The sequence below is a fragment of the Dermacentor albipictus genome, chromosome 8 (assembly GCF_038994185.2).
Source record: "Dermacentor albipictus isolate Rhodes 1998 colony chromosome 8, USDA_Dalb.pri_finalv2, whole genome shotgun sequence".
NCBI lineage: Eukaryota > Metazoa > Arthropoda > Arachnida > Ixodida > Ixodidae > Dermacentor > Dermacentor albipictus.
Window position 1 is genome coordinate 93,401,340 of NC_091828.1, and position 17,800 is coordinate 93,419,139.

General features: G+C 50.1%; 1 protein-coding gene across 2 annotated transcripts in view; it reads left to right on the forward strand.

Moving 5' to 3' along the window:
• LOC139048853 (membrane metallo-endopeptidase-like 1) overlaps positions 1–17,565 on the forward strand; it is a 42,778-nt gene extending 25,213 nt beyond the window's left edge. For both annotated transcript variants that reach the window (XM_070523726.1, XM_070523727.1), the window contains exons 7-9: positions 237–371; positions 13,113–13,542; positions 15,886–17,565. In XM_070523726.1, coding sequence (XP_070379827.1) covers positions 237–371; positions 13,113–13,542; positions 15,886–16,317 — 997 coding nt within the window. In that variant the 3' untranslated portion in view covers positions 16,318–17,565. The remainder of the gene's footprint in view (positions 1–236; positions 372–13,112; positions 13,543–15,885) is intronic.
• Positions 17,566–17,800: the final 235 nt, after the last annotated feature.

Here is a 17,800-nt window from a genome sequence, read left to right on the forward strand (position 1 = left end):
CAATTCTTATTTCCATAGATTTCCCACTCGCTACACTTGAATAATACGGATAATCAAGTTCACACCCAAAAAACCACTTTCACAGGTAGCCTCAGTTGACTTCGAGGAGGTGCGATTCTTTTTTTCTTTCTAGTTATATTCAAAGAAATGATGCTCCATTAATTACACTCCTTATTGTCGACCGGTAATTCTTTATGACTACCCTCGGCATTCGTGAATGCCCTGGCTTTGTGCAGCTCCCTGCCATGGATGGACTCGCAGTCTCGCAAGGATGCCGTCGCCATTGTTGAGTCCACGGAGTTTGAGGGATGGAAGCGCCACCTCGGAGACAACCGCGACGACGCAGACACTCAGGAAAAGCTGCGAGCAATGTAAGTTTCAAGACGATAGACCTTCTAAGCGTCCAGTGTCTCCGGCATTATGGCTGTGAATCGGAAACCTTCTCAATAATTGGTCGTAACTACGTGTTAAGCTCGTTCCACATGTCCTTTTGGCATGCAGCAAGCTGGAAAAAAAAACACAAAAAGCGAAAACGTTTGGCCAGTTGTAAACTCACACGTTGCTAACGATCTCACAAAGAAGTGTCTTGTATATTTGGAGCATTTATATGTTTAGTAATAATTGTTCTGCCTGCCTTAAAAGTAAATTTTATGTTTCACAGTGCCTATGATAGGTTTATAGTGGCAATTTTAAAACGTTACCATTACTTGTTTAGAGCAATTCGCTATTTCTGTAGCTCTCTTTTCTCGTTCACCGCGCTCGCCGCTTTAGTGCCACAGCTATGGGCGCCCGGAGAAAATTTTCTCCCGGGGGGAGGGGGGGGGGGAGGCACAGGAAGAGACAAAACATTCTCCCACCCCTAATCCCGGAACGGTAACTTTGGATAGGAGTAAGGAGAGAGAGAGAGAGAGAGAGAAACTTTATTGTGATTCTAAAGATTTGAAGGAGGGGTGGTCGGAGCCTCTCAGTCCAGGGCCCCACTGGCCTCTGCCGCCTGCCTGACCTGGCTAATTAAGGACTTTTGTCCTGCCAGATCGGAGCGGGCGAGCTGTGCCTCCCACTGCTCCATTGTCCTACTGGTGTTTGGCCTATGAGGGTGCTTAGTGCACTCCCAGGTTATGTGCTTTAGGGTAGGTATGCCACCGCACCAAGGACAGTTGGCCCTATAACGAGTGGGATACATGGCGTTTAGCAATTTTAAATGGGGGAACACCCCAGTCTGTATTTTACGCCAATCGGCGGCCTCTTCCCCGTTAAGTTGTGGGTGAGGCGGCGGGTATTTTCTTCGGACTCCACGCTGATGAGCAAGGATGTCTTTGGCATTTAAATTGGCGGAATTTTGTGATGGGTAGTGCGGGTGGTTGGGGTTAGAAGAGGACGCCGTCGCTCGGTTAGTGAACCCTCGAGCTAACGCGTTAGCCTTTTCGTTCCCCTGTACCCCCGCGTGGCCCGGGCACCAGAGTAGGCGATGATGGTGGTTGAAGGATTTCGGGATTATCGCGAGGCTAGCCGCAGTCACGTGCCCCTTGAGAAACATGCGACATGTCTCCTGGGAGTCCGTGACCACGACCGAGTCCCTTTGCGAACGCTCCGCGTGAGCGAGTGCGATCGCCACTGCTAATATTTCAGCCGAGGCTGGGGATCCCGCCGTGGCCGACGCGGTAATTTGCTGTTGGCTGAGAGCGTTCACGACTGCCAGGGCGTACCTCCTTTGGTAGCGCTGCCCGGTCGTGTCTGCATACAGAGCTGCGTCCGTGTAGTACGTGTTGTACCTGTGGTTGTTAGAGTAGGCAGATTGAATGTGTTGTGCACGTGCTTTGCGCCTTTCTTTGTTGTACTCTGGATGCATATTCTTTGGAATTGGGGCTACTGTAATTTTGGATCTCATCGAAGGAGGGAGAGGTACGGCCTGCTCTGTGAGATAAATGGGGTATGCTGGGATATTGAGTCTTGCCAATATTGCCCTACCAGTTTTTGTGAAGCTGAGGCGCTCCCTCTGTCGCATCAGGGTGGCTTGCCTCAGTTCGTCGAAAGTATTGTGCACTCCCAAAGCTAACATGCGCTCCGTTGAAGTACATTTAGGCAGGCCCAGAGCAGCTTTGAAAGCGGTTCGGATTATTGTGTCAGCCTGCTTTTCCTCCTCCCTGTTCAGGATTTGGTACGGTAAGCCATAGGTTATTCGACTAACCACTAAGGCCTGTACGAGCCTTAGGGTATCGTCTTCTCGCATTCCCGCTTTTCGATACGTCACGCGACGTATCATTTGGGCTATGTTGTTGGCTGTGGATTTGAGGGTCTTGAGTGTCTGTAGTGCTCTCCCGTCGCTCTGAAGCCACAAACCCAGGACTCGCATCGTGGGTACCTCTCGGACTGATTGGCCCTCAACCACGATGTTAATCGATCCTCTGGATTTGTAGCCTTTCGCGTGTATCCGGATAACCTCAGATTTTTCGGGTGCGCACTTCAGGCCACTCCATCTAGAAAATTTCTCCACCGCTAATACTGCACTTTGGAGCGTATATTCCTTATCCCCTAGTGAACCTCTGCTCGTCCACAGCGCGATGTCGTCTGCGTAGAGCGTGTAACCTAGGTCGGGTATCCGATCCAGATCGCGCGCGAGTCGACACATCGCAATGTTGAAGAGAAGAGGAGATAATATAGCTCCTTGAGGTGTTCCTTTGTCAGGCATTTTAAATAAACCCGAAGTGATTTGGCCAATACTGATGCTCGCCTCGCGGTTGGAAAGAAACGCTCTTAAGTAATTGTATGTGCGCTCACCACAACCCGCGAGTTCGCGTTCTTCCAATATTGCGGCGTGAGAGACGTTGTCAAATGCTCCTTTAAGGTCTAGTGCTAGGACTAGTCTCTCGTCGCCGTACGGTATATTAGTTAGAATTTCATCTCTAAGTAGGAGGAACGCGTCCTGGCAAGATAAACCCGTGCGAAATCCTACCATGGAGTCCGGGAACCAGCTCCGCTCTTCCAGGTATCGCTGCAATCTGCTATGGATAACCCTTTCGTAGAGCTTACCTAGGCAGGACGTGAGCGACACCGGCCGTAGTGTATCAATCGAGGGATTCTTTTTTAGTTTGGGGATCATGATTATTTTAGCCAATTTCCACTCTTGGGGCAAGTCTCCCTTGGCCCAGCACTCGCTATTAAATATCTTTGTGATTTTCGCTAGGGCTACCGAATCCATGTTTCGAATCGTTGCATTTGTGATCGAGTCTGGGCCCGGTGCCGAGTTTTTAACTGCGGATTGTGCCGCCTCATACACTTCCGTGTACGTTATATCTTTGTCTAATTTAGGGTTCGCCTCCCCCGCGTATTGTCTCATCGCGGACGACGATGCCGTGGCAGGTGAGGGTCCTATGTACTTTTTCTGAAGCGCATGAACGAGATCTTGGTCTGTACCCTCGAAGTTGTCTGCTATAATGTGGAGCTTCTTGTTGTTCTCAGTACGCGTGCTCATCGGGTCTAGCATGCTTCGTAGTATTCGCCACGTACTGCTCGTTCCCAGAGTTCCTGACAGGGTTCCACAGAACGTCGCCCACTCGTTTTTAGCGAGCTCGTTGGCATGGCCTTGGGCTTGCTCTGCCAAGAGAGCGATGCGTTGTCTCAGGTGTTTGTTTAGACGTTGCCTTTTCCACCTCTTGGCCAGTTTCCGCCTCTTTTCCCATAGGCTGACCAGGTGAGAGTCTATCACCGGCACCTCCGCTGTACGCTCAATGGCTTTAGTGGTGTCCCCGTGTGCTCGTCGAAGGAATTCGGTCCATTCTCGCATGTTGGTCGGGGCTGTATCCGACTCCTCCAGAGCTCTCTCGAGTTTTCTATAACGAGGCCAGTCAGTTAATTTAGTCTTTCCTATTGTTCTCCGTATGTTGGGCGTGGAGAGCGCTACTCGGATTATGTCGTGATCGCTTCCCAAATTTTCATCAAAGGAAACCCATTGTGCGTCTCTGATGTTTATTGTAAAGGCAAGGTCGGGCGCCGTGTCTCTACTGACGCTGTTACCAGTGCGCGTCGGTTTGCCGATCTGATTGATTGCCCGTAAGCCCAAGGCCGTTGCGGTGCGCTCGAGTAGGAACCCTTCGGGCGACGTTTTCGCGTATCCCCATAGTATGTGGGGTGCATTGAAGTCACCCACTATCACCGCCTTATCCCTGGTGCCCGCTAAATCTTTTGTTGCTGAGAGAATGTGGGGTAGGTCGTTCCCTTTGCTTTTGGGAGGACTGTACAGATTGTGATTAGTGTGTGTGCCTTACTTCGTTTCTTTGGCATCACACTGATAACTATGGAATTAGTCTCTCCCTCAGTTGGCGGAAGTGTTAATAATTGAGCGTTTATCGACTTGCTCACCAGCGTGGCGACCTTCGAATTTTGAGGATCGCTCAGAGTGTAGTATCCCTGCAATTTGGCCGGCTTGGCCCCGACCTCCTGCAGACATATCACGTCCGGAGCGATTCCGGAGTTTTTGATAAACTGGTGGAACACTGCCGCTTTCCTGGAGAAGGAGCGGCAGTTCCATTGCCATATCTCTAATTGGTCTGAATTTTGTATTCGTTGCGATTTCTTAGCGTGATTAGCCATGTTGCCCACTCTTATTTTAAGCCCGTGACGTTTCCGTGTCCGAGCCGTCGGATTCTGTTACGCAGTGGCTTATTTTAGTTTTTGCCGAACCCGCTCCTATCGCAATTGCGCGTTTTTTGGTGGGAACAGCCTTCGAGACTGCCCTAAGCTGTTCCGCCACGAACCCCTTGTGTTTCTCGAAGTCCTTCGTGCACTGTTGTTGAAATTCCGTTAACCTTTGGGTAATTAATGCCATCATTTCATGCATAAATATTTTCAAGTTTTCCGCGATCATTGTCTGGATCTGCGCTGCCGTTATCTGCGCGTTTTTTGAGATTTGGGTTGTCGGAGACTGCGCGGAGACGGAGTTTATATCTGCCGCCGCTTTCGCTTTGGCTATTTGTTCAGATTGACGCGGCATTTCCGGCTGTGGTATTGTGCTATTGAAGCGCGCCTCTAACTCTGACACTTGTTTCTCAAGTGATTGTCGTTTGCGTTCTTCTCCTGAGAGCTGTTCTCTTAGTCGCGCATTTTCCTTTTCCAATTTTTGAATGCGTTTATCATTTTCACCAGTATTCTGTTTTGGAGCAGTGGGAGAAACAACCCTCGCCCAGCTCACCTGCTGTTTTTTAGGCAGTGGCGAATTTGACCGCTGTGAAGCCCTGGAGCTGGAAGGGTCCCTCGACGGGGCATTGCTCTTCGCTCTGCTTCCGTGTGGAGATCTGGATCGCGATCGGTGCCGGTAGAAGTCCTCCTCTTCCATGCACTCGAACCAGCGCCCCGGTGCCTTTTTGGTGTTCTGTCCCGACCGCTCCCGCGATCGAGACTGGCGAGTCGTCTTCACGCGCTTGGCGGCAATCAGTTTGTTCGGGCACCGACGCGTCTCGTGCCCCGCCGCCCTGCACATGGCGCACTTCACTTCACATTCGTGTCCTTGCGGGGGTGGATTTTCGAGTCCGCAGCCACGGCATATGTTCTTGGGGTTCGGACAAACGTCCGAGCGGTGTCCCTCTTGCATGCACTCCAGGCACATTTGGATTGTTGGCCTGTACTCCGTGCACCGCATCTCTACTCCCATGTAGTACACGCATTTGGGGCGCGTGCCTCCCGAGAAGGTGAGGAGAGCGGTATTAGAGCTTCCAAGCATTCGGGCCCTTTCGATGGTGACTCCTTGGGTCCTCACGCGCAGGTGTTGCTGGAGATCTGCTGATTCGGTGTGTGCTGGGAATCCGTGCACCACCCCTTTGTAGCTATCATCTGGATCCGCTACGTACACGTTGAAGGGGTGTTGCTTGCCTCGCAGCTCCATGCACGTGACTCGACGAATGACGTCCGCCACTTCCAGTGAAGGTGTGGAGACGATGATGATGTTTGTTCCCTCTCGAATTCGCAGTATGAAATCTTCTCCACTGATTTTTCGCTGGTTCGGTCCGTTTCCTGTGATTATCGTCCCGGTAGCCCGAATAATCGCTTGCGGTATTTCTGTTCTCAGATATTCCTTGAGCATTAGTCCTTTGTGTGGCTTCAGTATTATCTTGATGTCATTCTTCGGTAATGGTGGCAGAGGCTTCCCCTTCCACGGGCGCATGTTGCGACGACCGATTTGCCCGCCTCCTTTCGCGCCGCCTGCTGATGGCTGTCCGTTTATGTTGTTCTTGTTGGGAGCCGTTTCCCTGTCGTTGCGCTTGACAGCCTCTCGCTGTCGCCGCGATAGAACTAACTGCCAGCCGTCCATCGCCTGGTTGTGGGCGGCGATCTCTTGGCTTTTGCTAGCCCTCGCTTCGGAAAGTACTCTTGTGTCCCCGTTTTCGTCCGCGTTGTTAACCGGATGCGGGGGTGTTATTTGGAGGTCCATGTCCTCTGACGTAGCCATCTCGTACGCTCGGCAGAAGCGATCTGGTTATTAGGTGGTGAGGCGGTCGCTCACGCGCTAAGCCTATCGAGGCCTAACGGGGCTTCCGCCGCTTCGAATTTTCAAAGTGGCGTGGAATGACGAAAACTTCACTCACGGACTTGAACTTGGTCTTGAAATGGAGCGTTTGTCGAGTGGAACCCGATGGGATAGTCGAGTCTGGTGCAGTTGACGAGTTTTCGGCTAAAACGTCGATAGTCGGCGTAGCCCATGTGAATGAGCGTGCTCTGCCGGAACTTCTTCGTCTTCTCTTCAGGAGTAAGGAAGTAACCAAGGCTTTATTGCATCTTAAACAATTATGCGGATACATCCACATGTTGGAATCAACGTGAAGCAGAGCTTTCGTGAAGGTGTTCTTGAAATGCTATGAATGTGCCGCGCACGCATGGGCTCTCGCATATCCGTGCTACACAACCTGACTAGGCTTGTCTGTGTTTGTATTAAAAGTTCTCATTTATACTAAACGTGCCGGCTGCTTCTTGGAAAGTTTGTCGTTGTGAGTAGGAGCCACCGTGTGCAAATCACAATCATCATCAAGATGCGGCGATCATCTCAAAGAATTAGTTGGCCTTTGGTACGAGACAAGTGTGGACAATGGCTGGAGCATCGGGCTGCTGCACTGGATGGCCGAAGTTCCAAGTGGATTTTTTAAAAGTAAATTTGGAATCGATTCAGCGACAACCTGACCAGCGACTGGCCGACTGACCTATGGGAAACCATGGGATGGTAGGCAAAGAACGCTACGCTTTAAAACAAATTCTTGCTGCTGGCTCCTGGCGCGTCTCGTCGAGCAAACATTGTCAGCCGCGCCACCATTGTGACGCCTGTTTAGGGCGAGGTTAGAACTGATAAAGCCTAATAATAAAACACAAGGGACAGTGTCATTGATTATATCGTATATCAGTAGAGAAAAAATGGTCTGATGGCGCAGGTGGAAGTCATTTAGCCATTTGGGCATTGTGCAACAAGGTATAAGGAAACGCATGCCAGCAGAAAGCGTTGCTGGGGCCTATGAGCAAAACTACATCCCTTTATTGGGCCATGCAGCGGTGGCGTAGAGGTAGAGCATGCAAGTGGACCGTGGTTCCAATCCCAGCGCCGTGCAATTTTCCACCAGATTTTTTAAAAAATCCGCGTGTCGATAAAATTACGCAAACAGGCCTGGAGTGCGGCCTGATCCTGGTGACGAGAACCGGTAACTCACTCCATGACCAGAGCAGGACTGGCCACCCTGGTGCAGTATTTGGCCACAACCTCCTTTTAAAATATTACAATCAAACCCCGGCCCTCAGTCCCCAGCAGCTGGAAAGCAACTGACCACGGCGGCGCTCAGACCTGTGACGTAGCAGAGGGTGCTAAGAATCTCTGGGTCGGGACAGGCCACTATTGGAATGTCAACTGCCCACTCCCCTGACGAAACACCGGGAGCCCTAACGACGCAGCAGGTGTTCCCTTTCGACCGTTGGGCACCGTCGGGGCACGCTCGCGCCGAGAGCCAGAGCTAGGGTTTCATGGCGTCGTGGCGATGCCCGCTCCCCTCATGTAACATTGCACGCGCTGACGCAGCAGGTGTTCCCTTTCGAGCGATGCGCTCGGTCGAGGCATGATCGCACCGAGAGCGAGTGTGAGGATTACGTGGCGTTGCGGCGACGCCCTCTCCCCTCTCGCAGCATCCGGTGTGCTAATGCGGCAGCCGTAGTGCTCTGCAGCCCGCTCTTCTCCGCCAAGGAGCAATCGTAACGTGGTGCCAGAGCCAAAGGGAGCTCCGTAGAAGCGCGCTCATGACGTTGTGTTGCAGCCAATGGAAATGCGAGTTTAGGTATAGTTTCGCTGATACTGACAACACACGCTTGTTTTTTCGCCCCACTCATCCCTTATAAGAATGTCCGATACACCGATCTGTGACTCGTGCAACGGTAAAGAGACGGTAGAGCACATGTGCTTTTGTATTCTCTATGACAAGGAACGCGACGTTGTTCGGAGTAGGCTAAACCAATTAGATAACAGACCATTTTCAGAGACTAAGATTATCGGATCATGGCCCCACGCGTCGCAGGCTCACAAAGCGAGGCGGGCACTGCTACGTTTCATGAAAGCGACTGGCCTCAGTGACCAATTATAGGCGAGAACGTATGGACATCCGCTTGTATTCACACCGATAGTACCTTCTTCCCGCCCTTTCCTTTATTTTCTTCCCATAAACCTCTTCCGCTGTGTAGGGTAGCAAACCGGACGTTCGTGTGGTTGACTTCCAAGCTCCCCTTCCCTCATTTTTGCCCTCCTGTGTATTAAAAGATTTGACGCGCCCAGAGTGCTTTGCATGTCACAATATCTGCTACTAATTTTATAACAACGCTGCGGCTTAGCTCGGAGTGCGCGTGCCAGGTGTAGCACAATGTAGGGCCTGCAGCCGTCGTTCGCATACTCTATTGGCGAACTGCAGCTGGAGCAATCTCAATCACATCGTTTGGTCGCGTTGGTTGGCTCTTGGCTCACGTGACCCACTGCGGCGCGATTTCTGCCCCAGGAATTCTGTATAGCCACTGCCACTAGCTTTTTTGGCCAGTCACGTATCGTTCATCATCATTAGCCCAGTTACACCCACTGCAGGGCAAAGGCCTCTTCCATAATTCTCCAACTACCCCGGTCATGTATTTATTGTGGCCATGTTGTCCCTGCAAACGTCTTAATCTCGTCCGCCCTACTAACTTTCTGCCGCCCCTTGCTACGCTTCCCTTCCCTTGGAATCCAATCCGTAACCCTTAGTGACTATCGGTTATCTTCCCTCCTCATTACATATCCGCCCCATGCCCATTTCTTTTTCTTCATTTCAACTAACATGTCATTTACCCGCGTTTGTTCCCTCACACAATCTGCTCTTTTCTTATCCCTTAACGTTACACCCATCATTCTTCTTTCCATAGCTCGTTGCGTCCTCCTCAATTTCAGCAGAACCCTTTTCGTAAGGCTCCAGGTTTCTGCCCCATACGTGAGTACTGGTAACACACAGCTGTCATACACTTTCCTCTTGAGGGATAGTGGCAACCTGCTGTTCATGATTTGTTAATGCCTGCCAAACGCACCCCAGCCTATTCTTTTCATTCTGGTTATTTCACTCTCATGATCCGGATCCGTGGTCACTACCTGCCCTAAGTAGATATATTCCCTCACCACTTCCAGTGCTTCGCTACCTATCGTAAACTGCTGTTTTCTTCCGAGACTGTTAAAGATTACTTCGGTTTCTGCAGATTAATTTTCAGACCCACCCTTCTGCTTTGCCTCTCCAGGTCAGTGAGTGAGTTGCAATTGGTCTCCTGAATTACTAAGCAAGGCAATATCATCAACGAATCGCAAGCTGGTAAGGTATTCTCCATCAACTTCGATCTCCAATTCTTCCCACTCCAAGTCTCTGAATACCTCCTGTAATAATGCTGTGAATAGCATTGGAGAGATCGTATCTCCCTGTCTGACGCCTTTCTTTATTGGGATTTGGTTGCTTTCTTTGTGGAGTACTACGGTGGCTGTGGAGCCGCTATAGATATCTTCCGCTATTTTTACATATGGCTCATCTACACCCTGATTCCGTAATGCCTCCTTGACTGCTGAGGTTTCGACTGAATAAAACGCTTTCTCGTAATCAATGAAAGCTGTATATAAGGGTTGGGTATATTCCGCACATTTCTCCATCACCTAATTGAGAGTGTGAAGAATGTGTATTGTTGAGTAGCCTTTACGGAATCCTGCCTGGTCCTTTGGTTGACAGAAGCCTAAGGTATTCCTGATTCTATTTGCGATTACCTTAGTAAATAATGTGTAGGCAATGGACAGTAAGCTGATTGGCCTATTATTTTTCAAGTCTTTGGCGTCCCCTTTCTTATGGATTAGGATTATGTTAGCGTTCTTCTAAGATTCCAGTACGTTCGAGGCCATGAGGCATTACGTATATAGTGCGGCCAATCTTTCTAGGACAGTGTTCCCACCATCCTTCAACAAATCTGCTGTTACCTGATCCTCCCCAACTGCCTCCCCCCTTTGCATAGCTCCCAAGGCGTTCTTTACCTCTTCCAGCGTTGCTTGTGGAATTCCAAGTTCCTCCAGACTATTCTCTCTCACGTTATCCTCGTGGGTGTTACTGGTACTGTATAAATTTGTATAGAACTCCTCAGCCACTTGAACTATCTCATCCATATTAGTAACGATATTGCCGGTTTTGTCTCTTAACACACACACCTGATTCTTGCCTATTCCTTGTTTATTCTTCACTGTTTTTAGGCTTCCTGTGTTCCTGAGAGCCTGTTCAATTTTATCTAAATTGTAGTTGCTTATGTCCGCTGTCTTACGCTTGTTGATTAACTTAGAAAGTTCTGCCAGTTCTATTCTAGCTGTAGGGTTAGAGGCTTTCATACATTGGCGTTTCTTGATCAGATCTTTCGTCTCCTGCGATAACTTATTGCGCACTCCTTAATGATGCCCTTCAGATTGTCGTTCATTGCTTCAACACTAAGGTCCACTTCCTGAGTTAAAGCCGAATACCTGTTCTGTAGCTTTATCCGGAATCGCTCTAGTTTCCCTCTTACCGCTAACTCATTGATTGGCTTCTTATGTGCCAGTTTCTTCCGTTCCCTCCTCAAGTCAAGGCTAATTCGAGTTCTTACCATCCTATGGTCACTGCAGCGCACCTTGCCGTGCACGTCTACATCTTGTATGATGCCAAGGTTCGCGCAGAGTATGAAGTCGATTTCATTTCTAGTCTCACCATTCCGGCTCCTCCACGTCCACTTTCGACTAACCCGCTCGCGGAAAAAGATAATAATTATCCGCACATTTTTCTGTTCTGCAAGCTCTAGTAATAACTCTCCTCTGCTATTCCTAGAGATTGTACCGTATTTCCCCACTGACTTGTCTCCAGCCTGCCTCTTGCCTACCCTGGCATTGAAGTCGCGCATCAGTATAGTGTTAGTGGCACAATAAATGTTACATCCATCAGTATATCGTTAGTGGCACGATAAATTATAGAGGGAGCTATTGTCGCGCTTGCAGCTCGGTAGCAAAAGAAAGTTAGAATGTATGAATTATACAGCCAAACTTGGTTATCCTTGTGTATCTCATTACATTAAGCCAAAACCGCACTTACGCCCCTAGCATCGGCATCAGGTGGCATCTGATCGTTGAAAACGCGACTATTAGTCTTTTTTACTGGAAGATGCACACAGGGACATTTGTAGTGACCGCACCTGCCATTGCCGACACCTATACAACACCCCTCGAGGACGCCTAGAAATTTACTGGGGTCCAGCTTTGTTCACATGTGAGGGTGGAGGCGTTCTTGAAGTAGACATACAGCTTGGCCACGTTTCGCCCAAGCACTCAGGCGCACCCGCCGATATCTGGCATGTACAGATTTGGGCACCACAGTGCTCCTCCCATGCGAGACGTGCTTGGGAGGCGCGTACTGATTACAGGAGAGGAGAGAGTGAAAACCTTCAGTTGATAAGGTGCTTGGTTTGGCAAGGGCTTTTTGTGCCGCAGTAATCTTGTCGCACATTTTTTAAGAGTAAACCCGCATACCTTAGTCCTGCCCTGGGTATGAGTGCACAATTTGTGTGTGCGCTCGGTGCTGTTCGGCCCCATGGTCCGGAAATTCCTAGGAGGAGAGAGGGGTGGAGGAGTCAGTATGACTCTGCCCCCCCCCCCCCCCCCTCCAATCCCTTGAGGATGTCCATGGCCCTCGCCAGCCTTTTATTTCACGTGGAAATGACAAAAGAGTTACGCCAACAGTAGCCCGTCCAAAAAAATGTTTTGAAATCTAGAAGTGAAACCTTCCACTGACGTTGTAGGGATAAATGTTAAGTAATAACAAAAAAGTGAGATGTCATCCCCCTGCCTGTAGCAAGATGCTACAAACAAAACGCTGGTTCCTCGGAAAGGAAATTTTATCCTAGTACTGAGATCAAACCCGGGAACAACGCCCTGTTGGGGTGGCCGCTCTACCCATCCGAGCTAACCTTGAGGCTAGCACATCGCATTGCGAGGACAAAACAGTCTGCAACTCGCAACGCAGGCACACAGAAAACTGCGGATGAGCTTAGCGGAAGCAAGCGTGGTGTAGCGAGCTTCTTATTGCCTTTTAATTCGGCTTTCATTTTTTTTTCGTGAGCCTTTCCTTATATATTCAGGTAACTGCTGACAACGTACATGTGATTTCGCCTTTCGAGAATGCTTCGCGTTCTTTTGAAGAAAAAAAAACTTGATCCCGCCTAAGCAGGCATATCCTCGGTTCTTTTTAGGGGACTTTGCAAATCCACCATATTGTCAAGCCCGTCGTCTTGTCAGCATTTAGGATCACTGGGCTACTGCGACCTGTCTAACAAGATCAAAATGCCAACATGGCGTAATTCGCCAGCGCCTCAAATAAGTAGTATTCACATTAGTGACCCAGGTGGTGCTCCATGTGAATAACAGAGGACGATCACGAGGAACACAGTCTTTTGCATGTATGTGCCAGCAGCGATTCCAGGAGGAAGGCATACTTAATCACCGCCAATTTCATTACCTTAACCAATGTCAGCACCGCTGTGTGTTTAGCCAATGCGATTTTGAGGGCGAAAACACGGGTCTTCTGTACCCGCAGGACCTCAAGCGACGCAGGGAGCAGCGTCTGGGAGGAATTGCAGGCCAGCACCACAGAGGCGAATGAAACCACATCTGTCGGGGACCGAAGATCTGACGTGCGTCTGGCATCACCGGTGGCGCCGTTGCCACGAATCGGTGAGCGAGAGAAGACGCGCGCGTCCCCTCGCCCTTCTGTCGTTCGGATGTGGATCGACTCGGCGATCAGCTATAAGCGCCAGTTTCCCAAGTGGCCTCTGGAGGACTCCCTGCTTCACCGGCACCTGTCGTACAGCACGCTGGTAGACTACGACTACTGGTGGAACTCCGTCTTCCTCCAGATGGGAGCGCTTGCCGAACCTTTCTTCTACCTGGACGGCCCGCCATCGGCCAACTATGGAGGTCTCGGCGTCGTAGTCGCCAGACACCTCTTCAAGGCCTTCAACTACATGGTGAGTCGATGTAAACATAAACCGTTTAGCTTGTTTCTTCACAAATACATATCAAATAAATTGCTGCTGCATTGTCTTTGGTGGCTGTGATGTAGTACTATCGCAAAGAATGAAAAACCAATACGGAATATTTTGTAGCCTCATATCACACTGACGAACGCAGAGGTCGAATGCAGCCGACAGAAAACGCTTGTCGAGTACTAACACGTAAATACACTTTAAAAAAACGTAACACAATAGGAACATGCTACGGGACCGCAGCCGCACGAACGTCGCATCTGCCGCGTCCTGTTAGGCGCTTCAGCTGCTCCGAACCCGTTTCACAAGGGGATCTTATTTTCGGGCATGATAACAAGTTCTATTTAGGGTAACTGATACGGTGAGTACCGTTATTGTCTGGAATAGGTAGGAGGCCCACCATACACGCGTATCGCTAACGCAGCGTTGAAACTTGAATCGAACTAACGTTTTGCTCGGAGTTTGCACGACGACGCCACCGCGCGGAAGAATACGGCCCGGCACACGGATGCCTGGTTTCTGTGGTAGTTTTCGATGTGCGTTCGGCGGCGGCTTCATCCCGGGTTTCAACAGTTGTCGCGTCTTTCGCTGCTGCAAGATCTAGCCCTGCAGTGTTATCGATTTTCCGACTACTGTCAAATGATTGTATAGTAAGTTCGAGTTAACTTGTATTCTTTATTGTGTCAGAAAGGTGTTCATGTACGAACCGCGCACCGATTCACTGCTTGCCCCTGCGCCTGTCTTTCCATGTGGCACGCTTCCTTGCTATAGGTCAGTATTCTAGACCAGATGCGAGTGTTTTGTGGCTTTGAGCCGTCGGCAGTCTTGTTGGGCATGTAATCGAACCAGGTAGCTTGCTCTGTCACCCTTAAGGATCTTAAATTGGCCGCCGAATCACCGGCCGGTACTTGCTTGTCACTTCGTCTAGCCGCTCACAGAGCCGGTATATGTGTTTGATGTGACTGTGCGGTGGCGATTTGCACGGTGTGTCGTTGCGCAAGCTTGTATCGGCGTTGAAGGCGTGACCACGTCTGCTGCGTAGAGCACCTCGCAACTGCTCATAGTAACGCGCGAAGGTTCGGACAGAGATGCCACCCGCGCCTTACACTAGCTCACCGGGGTTAGACTACGAGCGCCTGCTCGGGATGCGTTCGACTGACGCTGGAAGGAAATGCGCAAGTCTGCTGCGGTTATCGCAGCACGATTATCTCTTGTTCGGGCATCGCACATCGTTTGCGACGCTGGTGGCAAACGAGGCGCTCGTAAGGCTGCGCTACTTCGACAAAAACACCACTCGTGGCCGCGAGCCAGCCGGCACGGATCAAATATCTTGCTTCTCTGATTTTCATATTCATCTTGATATTTTTATTACGAAAGCAATACTGCTCGCACTTTCGGCCCATCAGTGGTCGTGGCGCCTCCTTACGCAGCTGCGTGTCACGTGACCGTGTGACGTCACGCCAGACCGAGAGACGGGGCCACAGCTCGCGGTATCGATGGGGGAGGCGAAGCCTTGCGCGGCGCTGCAGCGGCGCTAACGAGAGAGGGCGCTCGCTGGTGTGACGTCACGCTAGGAGGATCACTGGGGCTACAGCTCGGCTCTTTGCAATGGTCGGCGCGCTGCCTTGCGCTATGTCGGATGATGTATAGCGATAAGTTTACCAACGGCAACCATGTCCACACCATCAGCCGAACCAAGGCGCAGCCAAGGTTACTGCTTTCGCAATCTTACAGGCTTAACCAAGCTAAGCCTTCAGGTAATTTTTTTTTCGCACAAACGCATGCGGACGTCCTTGCACACGAGGCGAGGCGTAAGCGAAGAGTGACTAAACTGTTCTTAGAGTGCACTCTAAGAACAGTTTACACCCTTTGGCTTGCCCCTTCTGCCACACAAAAATAATCGTCATCTGCCTTGATGCGTTTTCTTTCTTTATCGCAGCAAGCCCGGAACTTTCCAGTGACGAATGGCACGCGCGTTATCGGAAGAGGCACTCCAAAGGGTGTAAACTGTTCTATGCTGATAACGCGCGTGCCATTCGTCACTGGAAAGTTCCGGGCTTGCAGCGATAAAGAAAGAAAACGCATCAAGGGAGATGACGATTATTTTTGTGTGGCAGAAGGGGCAAGCCAAAGGATGTAAACTGTTCTTAGAGTGTGTACACGAGGATCGCTTTGTTCCGCGCATGCCTGGCGAGGAAGGAATCCTCGTCTTGGTCGGTGCGCGCGATACGGTTTTTAGGGGAGCGAATCCGGTCCAAACGCTGTGAAAGAACAAAAAAAACCCTAACTGGCGTTCTGCTTCTTTCTCGTGTGTGTGTTCACTAGCATGGCACGTGGCTCGACGCCAAGCGCAACCAGCGCCAATGGCTGTCCCACTCCAGTCGCAAGTCGTACGAGCAGAAGCTCGCCTGCGTGAACGACAGCTGCTGGACGATGGCGCACGTTGCAGCGATCGAGATGGCACACGCCGCCGTTTTCGGAGCGGGAAGCGAGCGAAGCGAGGAGGCCAACGACCCAAGGAGAAACTGGCTTCCGGTTCAGCGAAAAGACCTCTCACCGGAAATGGTCTTCTTCTTGGTCTACTGCCGCGCCACATGCCAGTCCAAGTACCGCCACCCACCTAATCAAACGAACTGGCAAAGACCCCACTGCGGCGACGTCCTGAAGCATGTGGCCGGCTTCGGCCGCGCATTCAAGTGCCCCGCCGACTCTCGAATGGTGTCGTCGGTGCCTAAGTGCTCGTTTTTTGGCACGTGAAGAAGAACGTGCCTTGTGTTAAGAGCCTCGGGTGGCTGCGGTGTCGGGAAGTTGCGATAGATTTGCTAGTGAATGTTTACATTTTCTTAATGTTCGTTCCCTAAGCTTTGAACTTCACTGTCGAAGTCGATTACCATTTCGTGTATTTCATTTGCAATCTCCCATTCCTTTTTCTTTTCTTGAGAATTTCTAGGATGCGCTCTGCTCTGCGCATTTTACCTGTCATGCGTCTAAATGCTGCTATAAATTTTTATTGCTTTAGCCTTCTTTTAAATCGCAGGAAGGCTGATCATGACTTTGCGATTCCGGATGGAACCTTTCAAATGGACGTTGTCGATTATCCTCAGGGTGAAACTATTGTTTTTTATCGAAATTGTTTGCCTGATTTGCTCAACCCACTTGCTTCCGCGTCCTATGCAGTGAGCAACACGGTACCTGTGGTCATCTGTTGGGGAGTTCTGAACTAGCCACTTGGAGCAAGGCATACCTACAGCTAGCGCTTGGCTAAATCTGGTTCTTGCATGACACAATGAGGCGGCCATAGATAGTATAAGTTACCACTGGAGTGCACAGATGTCTTCGCTGGCCATACCATCTTACAAGTACCACTCTGCAACGATAAATTGACTCAATGAATAGCTATGCTACTGCAAGCAGCCAGAACTCAGTGGTTCCTGCGTTGGTCTGTGTCTCAAGTTTTTGTGCATTTCTTGATGTAGCCCACGCATTCTGAGATTCGCCAGCATAATATTTGTGAACGAAAATGAGTAGAAGTTTTTTTTTGCCTTCCCAGTTTATTCGGTGTTTGCACAAACTGTAGAATGACCTCCTCCGGCAGCGCATTGGGGCGAAAGGACAGCTCCAGCCCACAGGCACAGCATCTTGAAGAAGCGTGAAGTCAGTGTCACCGAAAGGGTGCAGTGTGCGCCATTTGCAGGATACCATTGCTTATCGCTACAAGTCCACGTCTCATGTGTAGGGCTCGCTGCCTAACCTTAGCAGCTTTGAACGGAACACACAAAACAGACGCTGGCGGCAGCTTTCAAGCCGCAAATGCTGTCACATGTAGCAGGTGACACGTGGTTTTACTAATGAAATCTGTCCGGCTCATAAGCGAGCAAGGGCCTTGTGCTTCACTAAAGTACTACCTGTGTTTGCGTCGATTTGTGTGTAAAATGATAAATTTGATCTTAGCGCTTGTTCTGTGGTTGATGGTGTCAAACTTAAAATTTTTGTGCGATGTAGTAATGTGATGACTATATCGGTGCTTCTCGTGAGCATGCTCACTCCCTTGAGCATGCTCAGCTACCTGCTTAAGTGTGAAAAGTAACACAGTTTAGTCTTCATTGAAACAACGCTATTCCTAAATGCCTTCTGTAGACCATCGGGCTAATTTTCAAAGCCTTGCTGCATATTTGAACTTGATGTAACTTTTATCTGAACATCCGGCATTCATTCACTTAGAGGTGAAGTCCTATTGAGC